Below are 22,147 nucleotides of genomic sequence, written 5' to 3'. Positions count from 1 at the left end.
TGGTGGATGCTTTTTAAAAAGTTACGTTATTATATAGCAGCTTGTGCGACCTAAAGATAAGATTCAAAAGATAACTATAGAGATATGAATGGAAAAAACAACAGCACACTTTTATGTAAAAATATAGCCTTGACATTTAATATCAATTCACATTGCAAGTTTGAAATTACCCTTCTCCATGAAGGCAGTAATTGTAAATTGGCAGTAATGACCAATATGTAAAACTATAAATGAGTGTGACATTCTCTTACTGTATGCATACATACACATCACTAGTTACAGTAAAGGGGTTGAACAGGAGACTTTTTTTATTTTATCCTAAAATCATGACTTAGAATAGACTAAATCCATTTATGAAAAAAGAAATCATTATATTTACAATTGAAGTATGGCACATACAGAAAAAATATGAAATGCACATACTCTTAGCATACATAAAATAATTACCAGCATTTTGGTAAATAACAATATTTCCAAGGCACAAAATGTTATGTATTCTATCAGGCTACCGTAAAAGTACTATAAGAGCCAGTAGCAAGCTGGTAAAATACTGTACAATAAAACAAACATCTGATCACATTCAGGCCTGCTGTAACATTTATGAAACGCAAACTCTGCTTAAAAGGAGGAGAAAACTTGCATAGCCTTTGTATTACTTGGTCCTGTTATTCGGACTCCTTGGGTAATATAAATATGCACCACTAGTTCATTCTAAAACATACATACAGCAAACAAATGAGATGGGATTGTGGTCCAAAGTTCTTAAAGTAGGAAATTCCAGAAAAATTTCACAGTGTACTAAAAACCTTAAATTTTACAGCTAGTGAATATAAATGTCAGTGTTACTCTGTCCAGAGGCCTATGAGAATGAATTGACACACTCAGTTTAAAAAACTTGAGCTGTTTCTTGTGCACTTAGATAGCCTCTTGTTTAGTGATGGTTGGTTGAGGGATGGAGCTTGGTTGCTTGGGCACTGTGGCTATAACCCCCTGTGCCATTTTGTAATGATCAGAACCTGAGGCTGTCGGGGGAGATGGGATTGGAGTTTCCGGAGTGGCTGTTTGGAAAAAGAGCAAGAAGATGTATTAGCACAAGAGTCCACATATGGAACCTTAAATAAACATAATTTGCATAGCATGATGACATGTGAAAGAAAGAAACCATTGGATGACGTGAAATAAGCACGCTTATAAAATTTCTGAAGGCATTAGGGTAGAAAAGCATTACAGTAGCCTTCTTTGACAAAATAAGCCTGATTAGTTTCTACGATTATGGCAGGGATTACTCCAACAAGCCTGTTTGTCCCTGACTACCTGGTTTTCTCATCTTAGGACCATTTTCTGTTCAGTTCTCTATTATATCAAATTTGCATTTACTCGGTTCAAGAAGATAGAGTTACTTACACATCTGGCCATTGTGAATTTGAGTAGCCATGTTTGTGGTGACTATGACATTGTTACTGAGGTGCTCCTGGACCAGATGAGGGTGTAGAGAATGGTGGGCATGAGGAGCTTCATTAGCTGAACCTGACAGAAAAGTAGAGAGTTGTTACATCTTGGAATGGAAAGTTCATTTACAAATCTGAATCAAGTAGGAACTTGTTTTTGAGTCTATATGATCTATGTAGAGCAGGGTGTTAGGAAACCGGTAGGCTTTTTTATCTCAGTTTTCAAGATTGTGACATGTTGTTCCCAGATGTTTATCATGCATCTCAGATATTGCAACTTTTGACAGCTATCTAAAGTTAAGGGTCATTTACATACAGTGCTGGTTTGAGCCGGTTTAAGGTGGTCCTTTGTTTGCGAGCAGGGATAGTTTAACCAAAAATTAAAATTCAGTCATTAATTACTCACCCTCATTTGTTCATCTTTGGAACACATATGAAGATATTTTTGATGAAACCCAAGAACTTTTTGACCCTTTATAGACCGCAACGCAACTGAAATGTTCCCCGGCCTAGAAACATAGAACATAAAACAGTCCATTTGACATCAGTGGTTCAACCGCAATTTTACGAAGCTATGAGAATACTTTTTATGCGCGAAGAAAACACAACTTTATTAAACAATTCTTCTTTTCCAAAATCAAGTATTCTGCTATTATCGAGAGTACCACGCACGCAGGAGGAGAAGAATTGTTGAATAAAGTTGTTATTTTTTATATCTATATGCACAAAAAGTATTCTCGTAGCTTTGTAAAATTACGGTTAAACCACCGATGACACATGGACTATTTTACTGATGTCCTTACCACGTTTCTGGGCCTGGGGATATTTCAGTTACATTGCAGGGTCAGAAAGCTCTCGGATTTCATCAAAAATATTTTATTTTGTGTTCTGAAGATGAATGAAGGTGTTATGGGTTTGGAATGACATTAGATGATTAATTTTTAGATGAATTATCCCTTAAAACCAGCTCATAACCAGCTTAAACCATCTCATGACCAACTAAGAACCAACTCAAACCAGCTGCCATGCTTCAAAACATACCTAACCAGCATATGCTGTTTTTTCAACAGGGACAGTTGTCTGATAACAATGACTTTGCACTTTTCTACAAAGTTCTACTAACAGAAATCAATTACCTCCTAGAAGCATTTCTTGTAGCAGGTTGTCTATCTTTGCCATTCCAAACAATTTAACAAACTGGATTTGCTCAATCATTTGCCAGGTGATACTCTGTAGCGTTGGCAGGAGAAGTAGTAGCTCGCCGAAGCGCCCCCTCGAGTCGTACTGCCGATCATTGATGTAATCCTCCAAACTAACTTGAACTTGGTATCGCATCCGTTTGATCTTGCTTGGGTCGCTTAAACCTTTGGCATCTACATGAGTAGAGAAAGATCATCACATTAGACCACTTTGAAAACTCTGCTCTGTTTTCTCTCATTTTAGGACAGTTTATCTACCTGGATCAAAAAATACAATGGCCTTCAAGCAGGCATATTCATTGTCATCGATCTGGAGATCCTGGAAGGGAAGGACTAACTCATCGAGGATCCTTACAGCCACACGGCTCACCTCCAATTCAGGGCAGTTTCGTGGAATTATATGATCATTACCTGCGAGAAACATGGAAAATTGTGAGGTAACACATTAGCGCTTGAGTCCAGAAGACTGTCATATCCACATTTCAAATGTGCTTTTTAACTTACCTAATAGTAAAATGTCCTTATACAGCATGGAGCGCTTGGCAGCTCCTAAAAGGAGATGTTCTCCAGCATGAGCTCGCAGTAAAGCCACCTGAGACAAATAAACATGTATTTGTTTGGTAAGAGTCCACAAAATAGCAGTTTTTCTACTCAAGATTTAATAGAGAAGTATTTATAAGGGAAAAATCAGGTTTGTTTTCATGCCTGTATGCGGAAGTGTGTTTTCACGTGCATGTTTGTGTGAGAAGATGTGGATTGAGGCGCTCTCACCCACAGCTAAAACACTGATCAGTTATCACGCCTCAGTGCTCAGCATGTTAATGATTCTGAATGTCTCAAGAAGAGATGTAACTTTCAAACCAGCTCATCATATTCTAACTTGAGCCATCTGAATACATTAACCACCCAAACTAAAGGTCTCTGAACTTTTTTTCCAACTGCAGTTTGACAATAATATCTATGAAATACCTTTATCTATTGTGGCACTATATTTTCAGTTAAATAAGAGGTGCTTATCCTACCTGATCATCCAGGGGAAGGTCACAGAATGCTGGGATGTATTTCGCCCATTCAACCAACACCAGCAACTGCTGTTTCATAGACTCGCACACATCGGTTATAGTGGCTACCTTCTTCGTTCTGATGTCGCCATTCATGATAGGACCAGGTGATGAGATCTGCATAGTAGCATATGGAATTATTTGATTATTTTATGATATTATTTATTATTTGTCTTTATTTGTATTTATTATCTCTCAAACATGATTATATATGACCCTGGACCACAAAACCAGTCATATGGGTCAATTTTTAACTGAAAATTAATAAGCTTTCAATTTGGACAATATTTGGCCAAGATACAACTATTTGAAAATATGAAATCTGAGGGTGCAAAAAAATTTAAGTATTGAGAAAATTGCCTTTAAAGTTGTCCAAATGAAGTTCTTAGCAATGCATATTACTAATAAAAAATCAAGTTTTTATAAATTTATGGTAGGAAATTTACAAAATATCTTCATGGAACATGCTCTTTACTTAATATCCTAATGGTTTTTGGCATAAAAGAAAAACCGATAATTTTGAACCATACAATGTATTGTTGGATATTGCTACAAATATACCTGTGCTACTTACGACCGGTTTTGTGGTCCAAGGTCACATATATACATACGTAAATACATACATATCTATAGTAATGATTTATATATATAATAAAGTTTTAATATATTTAAAGGTGAATTTAGTCATTTCTGTGCTTCTCGCTACAACCAGTAAAATTGCAGGAATATTAACTGTTTCCAAACAGGTTTCCAAAACAATCTCCTGGTCTACCATTGGTCAAGGACCCAAATCCATGCCATTGGTTGAGCATGTGTGAGCAATGTGTGAGCAATGTGGTTCTGATTGGGATGCTTGAACAAACAAGGCAATGTTTTGATAGCTATGCCACAGTGTTTACACTTTTTCAGAGAAAACAACCTACAGATATATTACTTATAGCCGGGGTTGTCAACTGGCGGTCCGGATCCGCACCGCAAGATGTGTCCATGCGGACCGTGAAAGCTTTTGACATATTTAAATAAAAAAATGGCAAACGCTAATTTCTAATAAATAAATTTATATCAAGCACACCAGGGTCAGCGTTTGGGTGCAATCTTCCGTGCAGTCATGAGAGCAGAGATCGGCGCATTGCATACAGACAGATGTAGCTTTCACTGTTATTCAACTGCGCAATATGTTAAAGTGAAAGTAAAAACAGCGCTTTCAGTAACTGACGTTCACATTCTCTCAGAGACAATGATAGACGAAGATACTTAATATGCTGATATTAATTTACTTCCCTAATATTTCTCTTGTGCGCCGAACACAGTGGGGAAAAAAAAAAAAAACGTATTTTGTGTAGGTTAAGGGTTGTTTTTGAAAGTCTGTGTTTACAATAATTAATTTTCATTGATGACTGCATTATTATTAGGGGTTAAGAAGTCTTAATTATGATTTAAGGTTGTCTTAAATGTGGGGACTAAAAGGCAAGAATTGCGATGAAACTTTATAAGGCGGAAAGCCTTGAATAAATATGTTTCAAAGTCACGTTTCAAAGTCAGCTGCAGCGCTGCTTTGTGTAACATTCTGATAGTGCCTCCTGCTGGAAGAGAATGATCTGCCATTTTTAATCAGCTGGTATCAATCTTCTGTTGTCAAAAGACCAATGTGAAAATCAGTCCTAGTTTTAGGCAGCAAACATGAGTTGTAAATGTGAACTGATGGATCGACAAGATCATGTGTTATACAATTAAGGCAGTAAAATATGTATATGTTAATTAATATAATACTTGATTGACAATAATTGTTTAAAATAATATACAAATTGATTCCTTTGACTCTTAAAGGCTGGAATGTGAAGTTTATAATTTAAGAAATCTTTTTTGTTTTGTGAAACCTGCATCTGAATTGTAAATCATGCTTTTTACAGTCATTTTATTTATTTATTTATTTTTTGTTCAGGTCTTTAAAAAGGTATTTAAATGTCTAGAATTTAAGCTAAAATATGCTGCAGAAACTCTGGTCTCGCAAAAAACATAAATAGTTTTTTATATATAATTGTTCGGACCTCGGCTGGTGAGCAGGGTTCATTACTGGACCTCGAGCCGTTTTAGTTGAAGACTCCTGACTTATAGTCTCTTCATATTAAACTGGGTTAAGAGAATGATTCTAATTATGATTAATGTTCACCTCATATTTCTCAACACATGCAATAGTTAGATGTGAATCACATTATGTACCTGTCTAGAAAGGACATCAGCCTGAATGAGTGCGTTTATAGAGGGTAAACTGCTGTCTTCATAGCTAGATCTTCTGGTGCTAATCCTGTCTCTTTCATTCTGCACAGCTGAGGATGAGAGAAACACTTTTTTAATCAGCAAATTAACATTAAAATCATTACAAATACACATAGAAGGTTTATTTGAACCAATATGGATGTTGTATAAAGTAAACCAGCTCTGAAATATACTCTTTCGTTATCAGAAGTAGTCAACCAGTTCTGACAACCAATTGAGATAGCAGAGATGAGGGATATTAGCCGACATTGTGAGAGGGGGGAGTCCTCAAGGTTGCGCTTTTTTATCAGTGCGCAGTTATGATGGCTCTAAACTGTTTGTTCAGCATAAACCAGACACAGACCTCAGTGCATTGTTGAGTGAACATTAACAAAATGTCTCTCGCTAACTCTCTCCGTGCTGTTGCAACATCTCCCATTTGCGCCACCTCATCCCCTAACCTCACAAATGGGACAGGGAGGTTTCATCTGTGTTTTTTTCACTTCTTTAATAGAGTTATATATATATGAAATCTAACAGTATGAGCAAGTACCTTCTTTCTTCATCCCAGCTCGAAAACATTTCTTTAGTCTGCAGTACCGACACTGATTTCTCTTGTCTTTGTCCACAATGCACTGTCTGTTGAATCTGTATGGAAGCATTAGGAAATGTCGTTTATGCAGAGTTCTGGAATTATATTTGCAAAATTTAGGCAAGGAGGTGTTTTTTTAATTCTGACCTGCAGGAATACATGTGGTTTTTGCGTACACTGCGTCTAAAGAACCCCTTGCATCCGTCACAGCTGGAGGCTCCGTAGTGCTTTCCTGTGGCCCGGTCCCCACAGATGGCACATAGGGTGCCGGCCCCTAAGTGGTTGGCAGCATTCATGTTGGCATTTTCAGCTGGCGAGGAGTCTGAAATCGTGGAAGATCTTGAATTTAGTGACTTGTTATTTTTAACTATTATTTTTCAAGCAACAAAATTAGCGTAAAAAAGAAGACTGCTTAAAATCTCAGACTCAAAATAAATTAAGGTATATGTGATGCTATGAAATACTTCTTTTTCTCAATGAGACTTAAATTTCTGGGTTGCAGATTGAAACAGATTAATCATTCCAGACCAATCAGAGTTAAGGTAAATAGGGAAAAGGTCATGGGGTGAAAAATACTCTGAAAAAGACATTTTTACTGCTCAAAAAATCAATTGGCAGTGAATCATCATCATTAACTTGAGCTGGAAGGGCTGTTTGCTAAGTAATCCAGAAGTGATTAGTACTAAACCTGTACAAAAGCTACAACCAAATCATCTTAGATTATGTGAACCCTAGTGATCTTGATGACCTACTTAAAAAACTGAATAAAAATCAGTTTTCAATCACAATTATGCATACTGCCAATTTGGTAAAAAAAAAAATAAAATAAAAAAAATAAAAAGTTAATGAAGACAGTGATTTGATTTTATGTTGATGACATGAAATGTTGATGAAATTATTTAAACATTTGTAATTTTACAAAAGATGTGTGAGCTGTTAAATGTTCATTATTGTGTTAGAGGTAATCAAACATAATTACATTAAAACCCAAGCAATGATCAAAGGTTTAACGTTAAATGGCTCATCAGTTGAGTGATTATGTGGTGAAAATCGAAATGGAAATTAATTTGTGATTTTCTCTGAAACTGTTAAAATATAAATATGTAATTAAAATGTAAAATATTGGCTATATTATTGCAAAATGAATAATAATTTTAATTTAATAAATAAAAATTTAAATATACTATTGAATAAACATTCTCTACAATAAATGACAGTGTAATGTATGTTTGCTCAGTCAAAAAAATTATATATATATATATATATATATAGCAAATGTCAATCTAACTGAAATGTAAAAAAAAAATGTATTAATCGGTCTATTACTGCTTTACCAAAACTTTAAATATAACTTTATCATACATATTAGATTACTTTGTCAGGTTGATACCGGTTGGATATCAATTTGTTGCACAAAGCCTAGACATGGGAGACTTAGCTGCGAAACATTTACATGACACCCTCTTTGCTCAAGTAATCATTCATCCTGGTGTCAAACTTCTCTTGAAATACTATCCAAACAAGTCATTTTATCCCAAGCCAACTGTATGAGAACGAGCAAGAGGAGACGAATGAACCTCTTCTCCTTGTAGAGTACCATGTCTGCAGGACAGAGCATGCTCCGTTTCTTATCTTCTCCTGAAAAATTCATTTAGAATTGGCGTTTATAATCAGTATTGGGTGTTCTGTGTAAAAGGTTACAAACTTGCCTATTGGCACTTAACTATAAGTCTATCAACCCTGTCAAACATCTGCCTCCCACACTTGACCGTATACTATGTACTAGCCTATATAAGTCACGAAAGGTCTCAAAGTTCACCGCGGGTCTGAGCAGATGACTCACCTGTGCTCATCGCAAGCACTTGCATGTTCTCAAACTCCAGGGTGGTGTAGGCTGGGTCCAAGGCCTCGCTATAGTCTGCCATCTCCATGTCTACAAGTGGTTTGGACAAACGCATTCTCAGCTACCTGATGCTGGGGGGAAAGACTTGTCCTCTCCACAGCGTTTGGACACCCCCTCATAGGCCAAGCCCCTCCTCTCATAGGGGTAGACACCTCGGAGTGACAGGGGCCATGTCCTCAAGGGCAAAGATGAGGCTCGCTGTGATTGACAGTCTGGGCCTCCTCCCAGGGCACGGCCCCATTCTAAAGTGGGATGGCTCTTATGTTAATCATTAAAGTGCTAAATCAGAGTTGTTGTTTTTTTTTTCCAGAGACTGAGACAAACAGGGCTTTACTGTCTTATTTTTTGTCTTAATGCCCTAAATTCATTACTAGGTCTTAACACTATGCTTTCAATCTCAGCTCCCCAATAGGGGCTTAAGGGGTCAAGAAAGATGACTGTTTTGGTCTTAGACACTGGAAAAGTCACTCGTATTTGACTCTAATGTATAAGATTGAAAGTAAGGTGTCCGCATTTCAACGTGCAAATTACGTGTTTGCTAAATCTCTTAATTCTAGCACAATAAACAACAGCAATAACTCGCACGGAGTAAAAATTGTGGCCTTTATGTAAAAGAGCTCATTGTTCTGTTGAACATTCTGCATGTGCACGTGATGCACAACTCCATTCCGGTTGTACAGCAGAGATTGTTTACTTCTCATCAAACCTGTGCAAAACTAGCGTTTGGTAGGCACTAGGCAGTAAAATATCTGGGTGAATTAGCAATAAAACACTGGCAGCTGTGGTGGCCAGAAGTTTACTGTAATGAAATGCATGCAGTGACAGCAATGTTTCTGGGACATTTTATACTTTTACTTCCTTTTTTAGGTGTTTTACAGTAGAATTGCATGTATTGTTCTATTAATTGAAGGTAAAGTGTACGATTTTTATTCTTTTACATTACTGTGATATATTACAATTTTTTTTATTCCTTTCCCAGTAAAACTTGACATCTGGGAAATTTGAATGTAATATGTCAATATAATATTAATATATCAACTACAAATAGTTGAGTTAATAGTCCTGGTGTCAAACTTCTCTTGAAATACTATCCAATTATTTTGGAGATTTTATATTTTATTTATTTATTATTAATTCTTACTGTTTATTCTATGACATACCTTTACTTCCTTTTTTGAGTGTTTTAATGCATGTATTGTCTTATTAAATTAAGATATACAGTAAGATCTTTACTCTTTTATATTACTATGATATATTACATATTATTTTATTCCTTTCTCAGTAAAATGTATAATATTTATGCATGCAGTGACAGTAATGTTTAATGAGTAGTTAGTAAATGGTTAAGTTAATGGTAAAAAATACATTTATTGATTTATATTTTTACTGTAAGTTGTATGACCATTCATACTTTTTCCTTGCTTTTTGGAGAGTTTTACAGTAGAATTACATGAATTGTCATATTAAATTAAGGTATTCAGTAAGATCTTTATTCTTTTACATTACTATGATATATTACATATTATTTTATTCCTTTACCAGTAAAAGTTCTACCATTTTTATGCATGCAATGACAGTTATGTTTCTGGAAAATTTAATGTAATGTAATTTTCTTTTTTTAATGTAAATCATATAACAATTCATACTTTTTATTTCCTTCTTTGAGTGTTTTACTGTAGAATTGTCCTATTAAATTAAGATATACAGTTTATAGTTTTTTTTACATTACTGTGATATATTACACATTATTTTATTATTTTATTTTCATGCATGCAGTGACAGCTGTGTTTCTGGGAAAATTAATGTAATATGTTAATATAATATTATTATACCTACTAAAAATTAGTAGTTAGTAAATAGTTAATAGTAAAAAATACATTAGTTAACTGCTTAATTAATATTTTTACTGTAAATTGTATAACAATTCATACTTTTTATTTCTTTTTTGGAGTGTTTTACTGTAGAATTGTCCTATCAAATTAATGTATACAGTATGTTTTTTATCTTTTACATTACTTTGTTATATTAAATATTATTTTAATTCCTTCCCAGTAACATTTCTAACATTTTATGTATGCAGTGACAGTTATGTTCCTAAAATATTTTAATATTTTAATGTTTAATATGTCAATAGTTAGCAAATAGCTATAGTCAAAAAATACATTTAAGTATGTATTTATTTATATTTTTACAGTAAATTGGATGCCAATTCATGCTTTTTACTTCCTTTTTAAGTGTTGCATATATTGTCCTATTAACTGTTACTTTACTCTGATATATTACATATTTTATTTCTTTCCCAGTACAATTTCTAACATTTTTAAGGTTTGGTGACACCTGTTATTGTCTCCACACACTGACGTTTAAGATTTGGCATAGAAACTGTTAAAAATAAAGGTTATTTTTTGGCAACAATGGTTCATTGAAAAACCTTTAACATTCATGGAACTGTTCCATTGCACAAAAAGTTCTTTAGATTATTACATTTTCTGCACTAAGACAAAAAGAATTCTTTGGAATCCAAAATGGTTCCTCTATGGTGTTACTCTTTCGTTTTTCAGAATTTAGTCCTGATTCTGTAAAGCTTCTGACACAACAGCTTCTAAGTTACCTTGAGATAAGAAAAAACTGAGGTGATCATCTCTGTACATAATGCTGAATTTGTAGAACAATCTATGTTTTCCCAACTCTTTTTGGAGAGGACACAACTATTTGTTACTCAAACAGGAAAAACTGATGTTACAATTACGCAAATACCAACTTTAAGTACATAAGTATCAGGGCCAGGGCAAACAGAGACAAGTATGTATATTTGAAGAGTAGAAAGCAACAGAACAAACCATGGGTCATCGTTCCTCAGTTCAGACCTGCTCTGGAGCCTCTAAAATCTCGTGTCCACCTGCCTTTACAGAGAACAGCTACTGTAACTATACTGTCAGAGATTCTTGCAGATTAATTCAAGCTTGTTTGAGATCATTTATTACTGTAATTGGAACTCTCAGTAGTTTTGAGTTTTGTGTTTGTTTTGTATTTAAATTGAATTACTCCACCGGATGAAATGTAACGAGAATGCGGGATTATGTATTTTATGTTGAGCTTGCTAAAACACCCTAGACATTGTTTACTTTCTGTAAATGGCACATCCCACCTGACCATCTCAAAAAGTGCTGAGTTGGTTTTAAACTGGCTGGAAAACACCTAAAATAACAAGATAACTGGTTTTGAATACATTAGACACTTGCATATTAATAGAGATATTAAAAGACATATAAAAAGTGAATCATGTTCAAAAGAAGAAATGTCTGAAGCTCATGTTTAACTCTCAAAAATAAATTGACAAGACTTTAAATTGTTGCAGACTTTATAGCCTATTGATCAGGAACACTTATTAGTCTTCCTTATTTGTGTGCGAGATGACTTGACTTCTCCTGAGTAATGCCAATCAGTGTACAGGAATGACTCACAATGGACAAATCTTATCTGAGTCACCATTAAATTCCTTATCGCAGCACACATCTCCATGTTTCTGTTAACTAAGGAATGACCTCTATAAAGTATAATCTGTAAAGTTATGGCCCTTTCTCACATGCACCTCAGCGATCGGAGCAGGCAGGCGTAGATAACTGCATTTGATCATTACCTCACATGGGCAAAAGCCTCTTGGTGAACAAACCTATTTAACAGATTTACATCTGCCAAATGTGCTGATGTGGAATAGGAAAACAGTTGGTTTAGCTGTGTATTCATTAACTGGTATTTGTGTGTCACTCGTGTACTTGTATTAACACGGCAGGTTATAAGTGTAAATTAATTATTTGATATGAAAACAGGGCATTTTGAGTAAAACTTGTATAGTTAAATCTATTAAATTGAGATTTTTAGGTTTATAGTGTAGTAAAGTATAATGTAAAGCACTTTCTGCTGACATGACTTTACATTTTTATTTTATTTTATTTTTTTTATGACCGCATATTAATTAACAGACTGACCAGAAGATTTGTTTTAGTAAAAGTTTTAACAAGTTATGACACTTGTACAATTAAATTTAATTTATATTTAATGATTAATAATATTTTTTTCATTATTAATAATTATGTTAATTTAAAAAAACTGTTTTGCATCAAGTAAAGGCAATAAATGACTATCATTATTGTTTTTAATTATTAATGTTCTGTTAAATCCATAATGCATTTATTTTATTTATATAATAAAAAATTATATATATATTATCTGTTATGCACCAACTAATGTCTAAGGCAATGAATTATCAAACACTGTCATTATTGTTTTTAATTAATAATAATTAATAATAATTTTATTTATATTTAATGTTTTTTAATTAATAATTTTAAATAATAATGTTCAGTCATGTCCATAATGCTTTTGAATAGTATTTTTTATTTATTTATTTATTTATTTATTTATTTATTTTTTATTAATTGACAGACTAAAGGGGAAAAAATGTGAAACTTAACAAGGTACACACTTTCCCTATTATATAATTAGATGTAATTAATCTTTAATGAATTTTTTTTTAAATTAATAATCATCATATTGATTGAAAAAATCTGGTATGCACCAAATAATGACTATCAAACACTGTCATTATTGTTTTTAATGAATAATGTTCAGTTACACCCATAATGAACTGTATTTTATTAGTTTATTTTATTTTATGCATATTACTACTGAAAGGCTGAAGGGAAGATTTTTTTGTGAAACTTGACAAGTTTTACACTTTCCCTCTTATATAGTTACATTTAATTTATATTTAATGATTAATAATATATTTTTTAAATATTGTTCTTAAATAATAATGTTCATTCATACCCATAATGCTTTTGAATAGTATTTTATTTTATTTTATTTTTGCTTTTATGACCACATATTAACTGACAGACTGAAGATTACAGTTATGTGCACTTGCCTTTTTGTGCAATTAAATTAAATTTATAATTAAATGTTAATTTACTTTTTTTTATTATCTAACACTGTCTTTGTTGTCATTATGTGGATAGTGTTTTTAATCAGTAACATTTATTTTGTAATGTTTTTGCACACTCCCACCACTAATCTCCACTTTAAGCACCTGCTATTCCTTACTGTATCAGTTATGACAGAGACTGAACCCTTACACCAAACCAGCACAACAAATCCAAAGGCAACTCTCTCACAATCTGAAAATAACCTGCATCAAACTGTCCAAATTTTCCAGCATTATCTGATCAGTGTTGCAAGACAGGCATTTCCATGCGCACTGCGGCGTGGTGCAATCGTACTTTGAGTCAAGATGACAGAAGACAATATGACATAGCACATGTCCTGCCCTGATCGTCTTCTCTGTGTGATACGCGGCGGCGATGTCATGTCCTATAATCAGTCACCCATACCGCCTGCCTGGGGCTAAAAGTCAGAGGGTTGATGTAACTCCTCTGCCTATTTTCCCCTTTGAAACTTCAAACTCCAGTTTGTGAACAAAGTCCTGTCTATCTCCACAATAAGGATCTCCGACCACTGACCAAACTCCATTTGTAACCACTGCCTATTTGTACTTTCTCTCCAATGACTCTTTTTCATTTCACCTGTCTGACCAAATGGGAATAACAAGTAGCACTGCAAAAGTGGTGTCAAATCCACATCTTGCGGGAATCGCTGGCCTACACGGAATAACACGCTCTTGGAGTACTCGGGAATGTGTTTTACATGGGAATAGGAGTGTTTCGCTTTCTTTCGCTTTTGAATATTTGATAAGAATGGGAGAAGACAGCAGCAATATGCTTACTAAAGCACATTCGAGGCCAGTAAAAAAGCCTCTGTGGATTGACCGGGGTAGATGGCACAGATATGTGAGTATGGCGACATAGTGAACACACAACAGATTGTCAACAGATCAGTTGGTAGCCTGCAAACCACACAGCTCATGGACTTTTAGGTCAAAAAAATGTACTGTTGTTGAATAGAATGCATATTTGCTGTTTATATGTAGGTTTCAAACTATTGCAGTGCTAATGTATTACTGCTGAAATGTATCTTTCCATACTAAGCGTAAAAGGGTTGATAAGCATGGATAACGCCCCTCCCCTCTGTCTAACCTTTTTTTTTCGTTTCATAAGGCTGTGGTGCATTTTAAAGGCCTGTCAAGTGTAAATTGACAGTCAGATGCGAACTATTCTAAGCAGTTAGGGCATTTTGTTCTGTTTATTCTTTGATGGTTCAGATTCAGATTTAATTGTATATAATAAAACTTTAAATTAGAAAGAATTTAAAGTGTTTGCTAACCAAACTCTTGTCAGCAACAAGAAGCTGTGAATCATGTCAGGTGATCTTATGCTTTAACAAATGTTCAAGCTTTGTGAAGTTTTTAATACATAACTCAGGTGCAAATGAAGAGACTTTACTAGCTAAATCTGTTTTTGCTGCCAAGATGCAGTTCATGATGTTGGTAGTGGCTTTATGATGGCCTGTTAAGACCTAAAATGCCTTATAAGCGATGGACAGATTTTCATAGCAGCTCACTTTTTAACCTAGTTTATATTTTAAAAGTCAATTTTCTGATTTTAGTTTGAGTGCATTTCAACAAAATAGATATTTGTTGATATTTCCAATTTCATTTTCAATTTTAATTTGGTCATTTTTAGTATTATACACTACTAGTCAAAAGTTTTTGAACAGTAAGATTTGTAATGTTTTTTTTTTTAAAGAAGCACCTTCTGCTCACAAAGCCTGCTTTTATTTTATCCTAAGTATAGCAAAACCAGTACAATTTTAAAGTATTTTTACTAAATTAAGCTTAATTTTTAGCATCATTACTCCAGTCTTCAGTGTCACATGATCCTTCAGAAATAATTCTATGCTGATTTGCTGTTTAAAAAAAAAACATTTATTATTATTAATATTTAAAACAGTTGAGTAATTTTTTGTAGGATTATTTGATGACATTTTGAAATATTGTTTTCTATTTGAATATATTTTAAAATGTAATTTATTCCTGTGATCAAAACTACATTTTCAGCATCATTACTCCGGTCTTCAGTGTCACATGATCCTTCAGAAATCGCTGATTTGCTGTTCTAGCAATTTTATTATTATTATTATTATTATTATTATTATTATTATTATTATTATCAATATTTGAAAATATTCAGGATTCTTTGATAAATAGAAAGATCCAAAGATCAACATTTATCTGAAATAAAAAAAATAAACTTATTTATATTAACATTATACACTATACCATTCAAAAGCTTGGGGAAAGAAATTATAAAAATAAATACTTTTATTTAGCAAGGATGCTTTAAATTGATAAAAAGGGATGATAAAGACATTTATAATGTTACAAAAGATTTCTATTTCAGATAAATGCTGTTCTTCTAAACTTTATATTGATCAAAGAAACCAGAAAAATAATGTAATAATAATAATAAATGTTTTTTGAGCAGCAAATCAGAATATTAGAAAGATTTCTGAAGGATCATGACTGGAGTGAGGATGTTAAAAATTCAGCTTTGAAATCACAGGAATAAATTACATTTTTAAATCTATTCAAAAAATCAAAGAAATCAGTTGTTTTAAATAGTAAAAATATTTCAGAATTGTACTATTTTTGCTGCACTTTGAATCAAATGAATGCAGGCTTAGTGAGCAGAAGAGACGACTTCAAAAGCATTAAATATCTTACTGTTCGAAAACTTTTGACTGGTTTTAGTTTCAGTTTAAAGACTCTGGATAGTGTGTCAAGTAAATGTCTTTTTAGCAGTGTGTTTGATTTCAAAATGAGCAAAGCAAAGCCATTTTCTTAAGAGGCACCTGAGACGAACCGTCCTCCTCCGTAACGATTAACAGAGACAGTTATCTATGAAGTTCTCATAGTCCTCACCCATCACGGTATTTGTAGTCTAGGTAATCATAAACCCCTAGGGCCTAATATTGCACAGCCTCCATAAAGTATTCTGGTTTAAAACTCAAAATCATTGGGTAATAATATGTTTGACAAAAAAGGGTCACATTTAGCCAACCTTTGCTGTTACTCTCTGCTTATCTCTATCTATGTCATGCTTTACATCAGAAACGTGATAAAGCCACTGATAGGATTTTGTCGCTTGTTTATCGAGCTTTATGGGATTACATACTATTTGACATAACTGACGCTACTGAAATGATCAAGCTTCTTTGTTGCTTTCATCGCATTACAAAAGCTCAAGTAGCTCTGTGCACATCACGCAGGTAAACAATTGCATCAATAAACATTTAGAGCAATGCTCTTTGTAAATCAATCACATCTTCTGATAAGGCCCTTTCAATGATTAACTGTTTTTCTGCTGAGAATCGGTTTGCCTGTTGACCCAATCATATTTGCAGGCTGAGTGATGCTGCGTGGACAGTTATCACTCACTTGTTATCATCAATCAATCACCTTTTCATCAGCTCACGGGAACATTTTACCCAAACAAGTTTAACTTTACCCCAGTTTACCATAGCTAAAGAACCATATGTGGTTATGAAATTTGTTATAAGTCAGCGTACTGGGGCTTGGTGTACTTTTACTCATTTGTGCTGCGTGAAGCCCTTTTCTTGCGGTCTGAATATCATGATAATACAAAACAAATTACATAATTGTATAATGAATATGGTGTTTTACAAGGGTGATCATTATTTAACCAATTTAACGATACTGTGGAAACTCAGTACAAGGTGTTGTTCATTAGTCTTGGATGATGTGGCATTTCTGTGATGAAACATCACATTCAGGATCTCAGATATCAGTCTGTCAGATAATTTCCTATGTTATAATGCTCTATTATTCTATAAAAAGTTTCATGTTTGATTTTCTAGATTACATTCAGAGTCAGATATTATGGGCATATAGAGTAGGTTCCAAATTTAAAAAAAAAAAATTATTGTAATTTTTTTTTGCAAAATCTAAAACAAATAAATGTTACAATGTGAAATTCTTATCAAATAATTATCAAGTAATTTGATTAGTGTTATTTTAGTTTTTACTTTTTATATTTTCATTGTAATTTTAGTTAAAATGTTAGTCATTTTGATGTGTTTTGCCAATTTTATAGTAGTTTTTGTTATTAAAAATATAAAATATGCCTTATAAATAATATTATATTATATTATATTATACTTTTTATTTGGGGGGGGGGGCTGAGATATTTTTTTCATGATTCTTTGGTGAATAAAAAGTAGTAGTAAAACAAAATAAAATAAAAAATGTAAATATATGTGTGTTTTTTATTTTTTTACTACTTTATTCACCAAAGAATCCTGAAAAAAAAAAAAATCTCAGGTTCCCAAAAAAAAGTTAAAAAAAAAATTATATATATATATATATATATATATATATATATATATCTACCGTTCAAAAGTTTGGGGTCAGTAAGACTTGTAATAGTCTTTAAAGAAGTCTCTTATGCTCATCAAGGCTGCATTTATTTGATTAAAAATACAGAAAAAAACTGTAATATTGCAAAATGTTTTTACAATATAAAATAATGTTTTTTATTTTAACATTCTTTAAAATAGAATTTATTCCTGTGATGAAAAGCTGAATTTTTATCAGCTGTTACTCCAGTCTTAAGTGTCACATGATCCATCAGAAATCATTCTAATATGCTGATTTATTATTAGAATGATCAATGTTGGATAATATCAACAGTTGTGCTGCCAAATATTTTTTGGAACCTGTGATTTTTTTTTTTTCAGGATTCTTTCATGAATAACAAGTTTAAAAAGTACAGTGTTTATTCAAAATATAAATATTTTATAACAATGTAAATGATTTATTATTAACTTTTAATAAACTTTTAATTATTAACTTAATACATCCTTGGTGAATAAAACTATTGATTTCTTAAAAAAATGTTTTTTGCGATTTAAATTGCAATAATATTTTACAATATTACTGTTTTTTCCCTCTATTTTTAATCAAATAAACGCAGCCTTGATGAGCAAGAAATACTTCTTTAAAAAACAGCATATATTAATGTTTATTTTAATTAATAAAAATGTTTTTCATGGTTTTCATTTTAGTTTCAGTTTTAGTGAACTATAGTGACCCTGATATATATAGACATACAGGCCCGGTTTCACAGACAGGTCTTAGACCAGGAGCCAGGAATAGCAGATAGTTCAATTAGGATATTTAAGTAATTTTTATAAACATGCTTAGAAAAAAAACATTACTGTTGTGCATCTTGAGACAAAACAAAGGCAACGATATATTTTTAGATCAGTCAGTGCAAGTTTCTTTCAGTTCAAACAGCTCAGATTTACATTTTAGTCTTAGACTAGGCTTAAGCCTTGTCTGTGAAACCAGGGGATAGACACATTTATATAATCTATGTTGCATTAATGTTGAATTGTTTACTATGGAAATAAAATTCCATTTTAGGATTTTTAAAGATATTTTAAGAAACAATTCTGAGAATGTCTCAACATTTTTAGTGCACACAGTCAAGTATACTATTAAGCAGCTCCTCCATGTGGACAAAACTTGCAATTACATATGAAAGGTTCCCAGAGCCTTGGGCCTTAGTGAGAACAACATAGGCTTCACCAATTGTCAGCTGAAATCCACAAAAATGTCAGATCTGCAGTGATTTTAATAAGCAGAGTCTATTTCCATAACAGCCATTCTGACATAAAGAAGTAAACCCAAACCAAATATTCAACACAAGACCATTCTGAAGACATCTGAACAACTTAAGCTTTAAAATTGTCTCATCTTCAATGTAACTTCTGCCCAAATTGTGCCTGTATTATTTGTAAACTCCTGTTTATCTATGTTTTATCTTCTCGACAAACAAAATAGAAGTCTCACAGATTTTCGCCACTCCGTTTAGAACCCAAACAAACTCTCATAATTTACCTCACAGAACTCACAGAACTTCAGCCTTGACTGTACTAAAAGACATACTGAATCTGTGCTCCCTGTACCTGGTGTGGTGTTGAAGTGGCCTGTGCCATGTCCTTCATACATCCTGCACTGGTCTGTGGTCCTGAGAGCTGGCAGGGACCCCCTGCTCCTCAGCCTCCTCCACACAATGACCTGTCCATTCAGTCCTCAGTGTGTCTCTGTAAGTGTTAGAGCGTGTGAGGGAGCCGGCGTTCTCACACACGCTGACCGGCAGCTCGACCTAATCTTTTAATGCCTGTCACAATGAGATTTGATTGGGGGCTTGAGCACACAGCCTAATAGTGTAAAGTGTACAGAGCGTATAATTCATATCTGGCACTTCCTGTTCCTGAGGCCACTAGATTCTCCCTCAAATGGATAGGAAACATTAAGTTGGCATTTTGATGAGTGTGACACCAGTGAAGATACTTCTGAATAGTTTTGGTGCTGAGAATGTCTGAACTATTGGAGAGTGCTAACTAGTAGCCAAATGATAAGGGCAAGTACCTTTTTGTACCTTGTTCAGGTGCCAATCTGGTATATACCATTCAAAACTATGGGGTTGATAATATATAAAAAATGATTTTGAAAGTCTTCTATGCTCAACATGCTGTAAGAGTGGACGATATATCAGCAGACATGGTTAACTGGTAGAAATTCGTCAACCGATAGAGATTTTGGACTATCATCTCTGTCACAGTTACACTCATATGATGTTGCTGTATTAAGTGGTCACAAAAACTTATGGTTTGCACGTTTTTAAGCATTGCGGTTTAAAAACAAGTGATTTTAAGCTGTTAAAATGCAATCAGAAGCGAAAAAGAACTCATTTCGCTATATGCGCATGCTGTCAGAGAGTATTAAATTGAGTTATTTTTGCTGCTTTGTAGGCCTTGAATGGATAAATACACACACTTCTATGTGTCAACATGCCCTGTTTGCATATATCCTTGTAAACACAGTAATTTAGGTCTTAAGTGAAAGCAAACAGTTGAGAAAGAAAGCACATGTGTGACAGTATATTGGATCTGGACAGCTCCTAAAGTAGCAGCAGTCTAATATTCCTGCTGTCTGTCATTCATGTTTAGTTTAGTTTAGTTTATTAAGATCCCCATTAGCTGCTGCAAAAGCAGTAGCTATTCTTCCTGGGGTCTATAGACTTTAACAGAAAAAATATTCTTATAACATGAAACAATACATTATACAGACAAAATGGAGTGCACACATTCATACATAACAATACAACAACGTACTAAAAAATAAAACCAAATAAACAATAAACCAATAAAACAACAGCTCCACATTATTCATTATCACAGTTACAACTGTACTGCTATAGGGTTCATAATTATCACAGTGTATTCCCTCTCTTCAATCATTCTTGACAAAGAAGCAACACATAAATAATAACAGTTATTCTAATGTAAATAAATAGAGTCTTAATCTTTTACGAAAAGTCATTGCACTCATTCCCAAAATCAAGAACTGTGGAAGAGAATTCCATGCCACCATTGCTCTATACAGCACTGTCCTTTGCATAAGATTAGTTCGACACGGAGGTAACAAAAAACGACTCTCTATTGACTGACGAGTGGAATATTGATGCACAGCACTAAAAAAAGACAGTCTACTATAAAGTATTACTGGTATTTTTGTAACAATAATTTTTCTAACAAAATTAATAACACAATAATTAATCCTGCCTTTTACACTTAGCCAAACGAGCCTGGTATTCAATTCTCTAACACTAGTCCTAAAAGGACAACTTAAAACTACACGAGCTGCTTTATTTTGAGCAACTTGCAATTTTCTTAAATTCATTTCAGTTGTACTTGACCAAATAATTGAACAGTAATCCAAATGTGATAAAACTAATGATTCTACTAATATTTTCATCACACGATTTGGCATAAATTTTCTACAATGCTTCACAACTGCCAGACTCCTGCCCATTTTCAATAATATTTGATTTATATGACTATTCCAATTTAACAAACTATCAACAATCACACCAAGTAGCTTTACCTCAGTGACCTGTTCTATTCCCACACCACCCACAGTCAGACTCAACGAAGGTGGATCTTTTAACAGATACTTGGATCCTAACACCATACATTTACTTTTCCCTGCATTAATCACCATTTTATTGTCCCTAATCCAATTTTCAATTCTTTTCAGTTCAACTTGTAAAATATTATTGAGTTCAACAGGGGTTTGCGCAGATGTATAAATTGTAGAATCATCTGCATATAGAGCCATGGTGGAATTCTCTAAAACAAAAGGCAGATCATTTGTAAAAATAGAAAATAAAAGTGGCCCAAGGCAACTCCCTTGTGGCACACCACACTCAAGAGTCTGTATATCAGAATTACTCCCATTAAATGTTACAGTAAATTCCCTATTAGCAAGATAACTTCTAACCCATTCAATAGCAGATTTTTCAAAACCATAACAGATTAACTTTTCCAGCAAAATTTCATGATCAAGTACATCAAAAGCTGCACTCAGATCTAACAATACTGTTCCAACAATCTTTTTATTTTCAATATCTTTTATCCAATCCCCAGTTATCTGGGCCAAAGCTGTTGTTGTAGAATGTTCCTTCCTATATGCATGCTGATAAACAGAAATTAAATCATTTATACTGAAATACATGCTAATTTGTTCATAAACAATTCTTTCCATAATCTTACTCAGAATGGGTAAAATACTAATAGGTCTACTATTTTTTCCCGACAGTGGTTCCCTATTATTCTTTATAAGTGGCATAATTTTGGCAACTTTC

The 22,147-nt window shown here is 33.4% G+C and overlaps 1 protein-coding gene across 2 annotated transcripts; it reads right to left on the bottom strand.

The window, feature by feature from the left end:
- Positions 1–115: 115 nt before the first annotated feature.
- On the bottom strand, positions 116–19,543 carry hnf4a (hepatocyte nuclear factor 4, alpha). 2 transcript variants are annotated; one of them, XM_073823010.1, is made up of 10 exons: positions 19,404–19,543; positions 6,704–6,878; positions 6,518–6,612; positions 5,929–6,035; positions 3,670–3,825; positions 3,152–3,239; positions 2,906–3,058; positions 2,585–2,821; positions 1,405–1,527; positions 116–1,058 (listed from the first exon to the last, which is right to left on the bottom strand). In XM_073823010.1, exons 1-10 carry the CDS (start codon positions 19,444–19,446, stop codon positions 916–918), a joined length of 1,320 nt encoding a protein of 439 aa, XP_073679111.1. In that variant the 5' UTR covers positions 19,447–19,543; the 3' UTR covers positions 116–915. The 2 variants fall into 2 exon arrangements, with proteins under 2 accessions (XP_073679111.1, XP_073679110.1); XM_073823009.1 differs by lacking the exon at positions 19,404–19,543 and adding an exon at positions 8,400–8,590.
- Between the last annotated feature and the right edge of the window lie 2,604 nt (positions 19,544–22,147).

The sequence above is a fragment of the Garra rufa genome, chromosome 18 (assembly GCF_049309525.1).
Source record: "Garra rufa chromosome 18, GarRuf1.0, whole genome shotgun sequence".
Lineage (NCBI taxonomy): Eukaryota > Metazoa > Chordata > Actinopteri > Cypriniformes > Cyprinidae > Garra > Garra rufa.
The sequence above is the reverse complement of the archived record's forward strand: the minus strand, read 5'-3'. Positions and strand labels throughout refer to the sequence as shown.

Coding starts and splice junctions, on each gene's coding strand:
- hnf4a (XM_073823009.1), bottom strand. CDS start 8,514: ATGCGTTTGTCCAAACCACTTGTAGACATGGAGATGGCAGACTATAGC. Junction 3,240..3,669: donor ACCTTCCCCTGGATGATCAG/GTAGGATAAGCA, acceptor TATTTGTCTCAG/GTGGCTTTACTGCGAGCTCA. Junction 2,822..2,905: donor CATTGTATTTTTTGATCCAG/GTAGATAAACTG, acceptor CTACTCATGTAG/ATGCCAAAGGTTTAAGCGAC.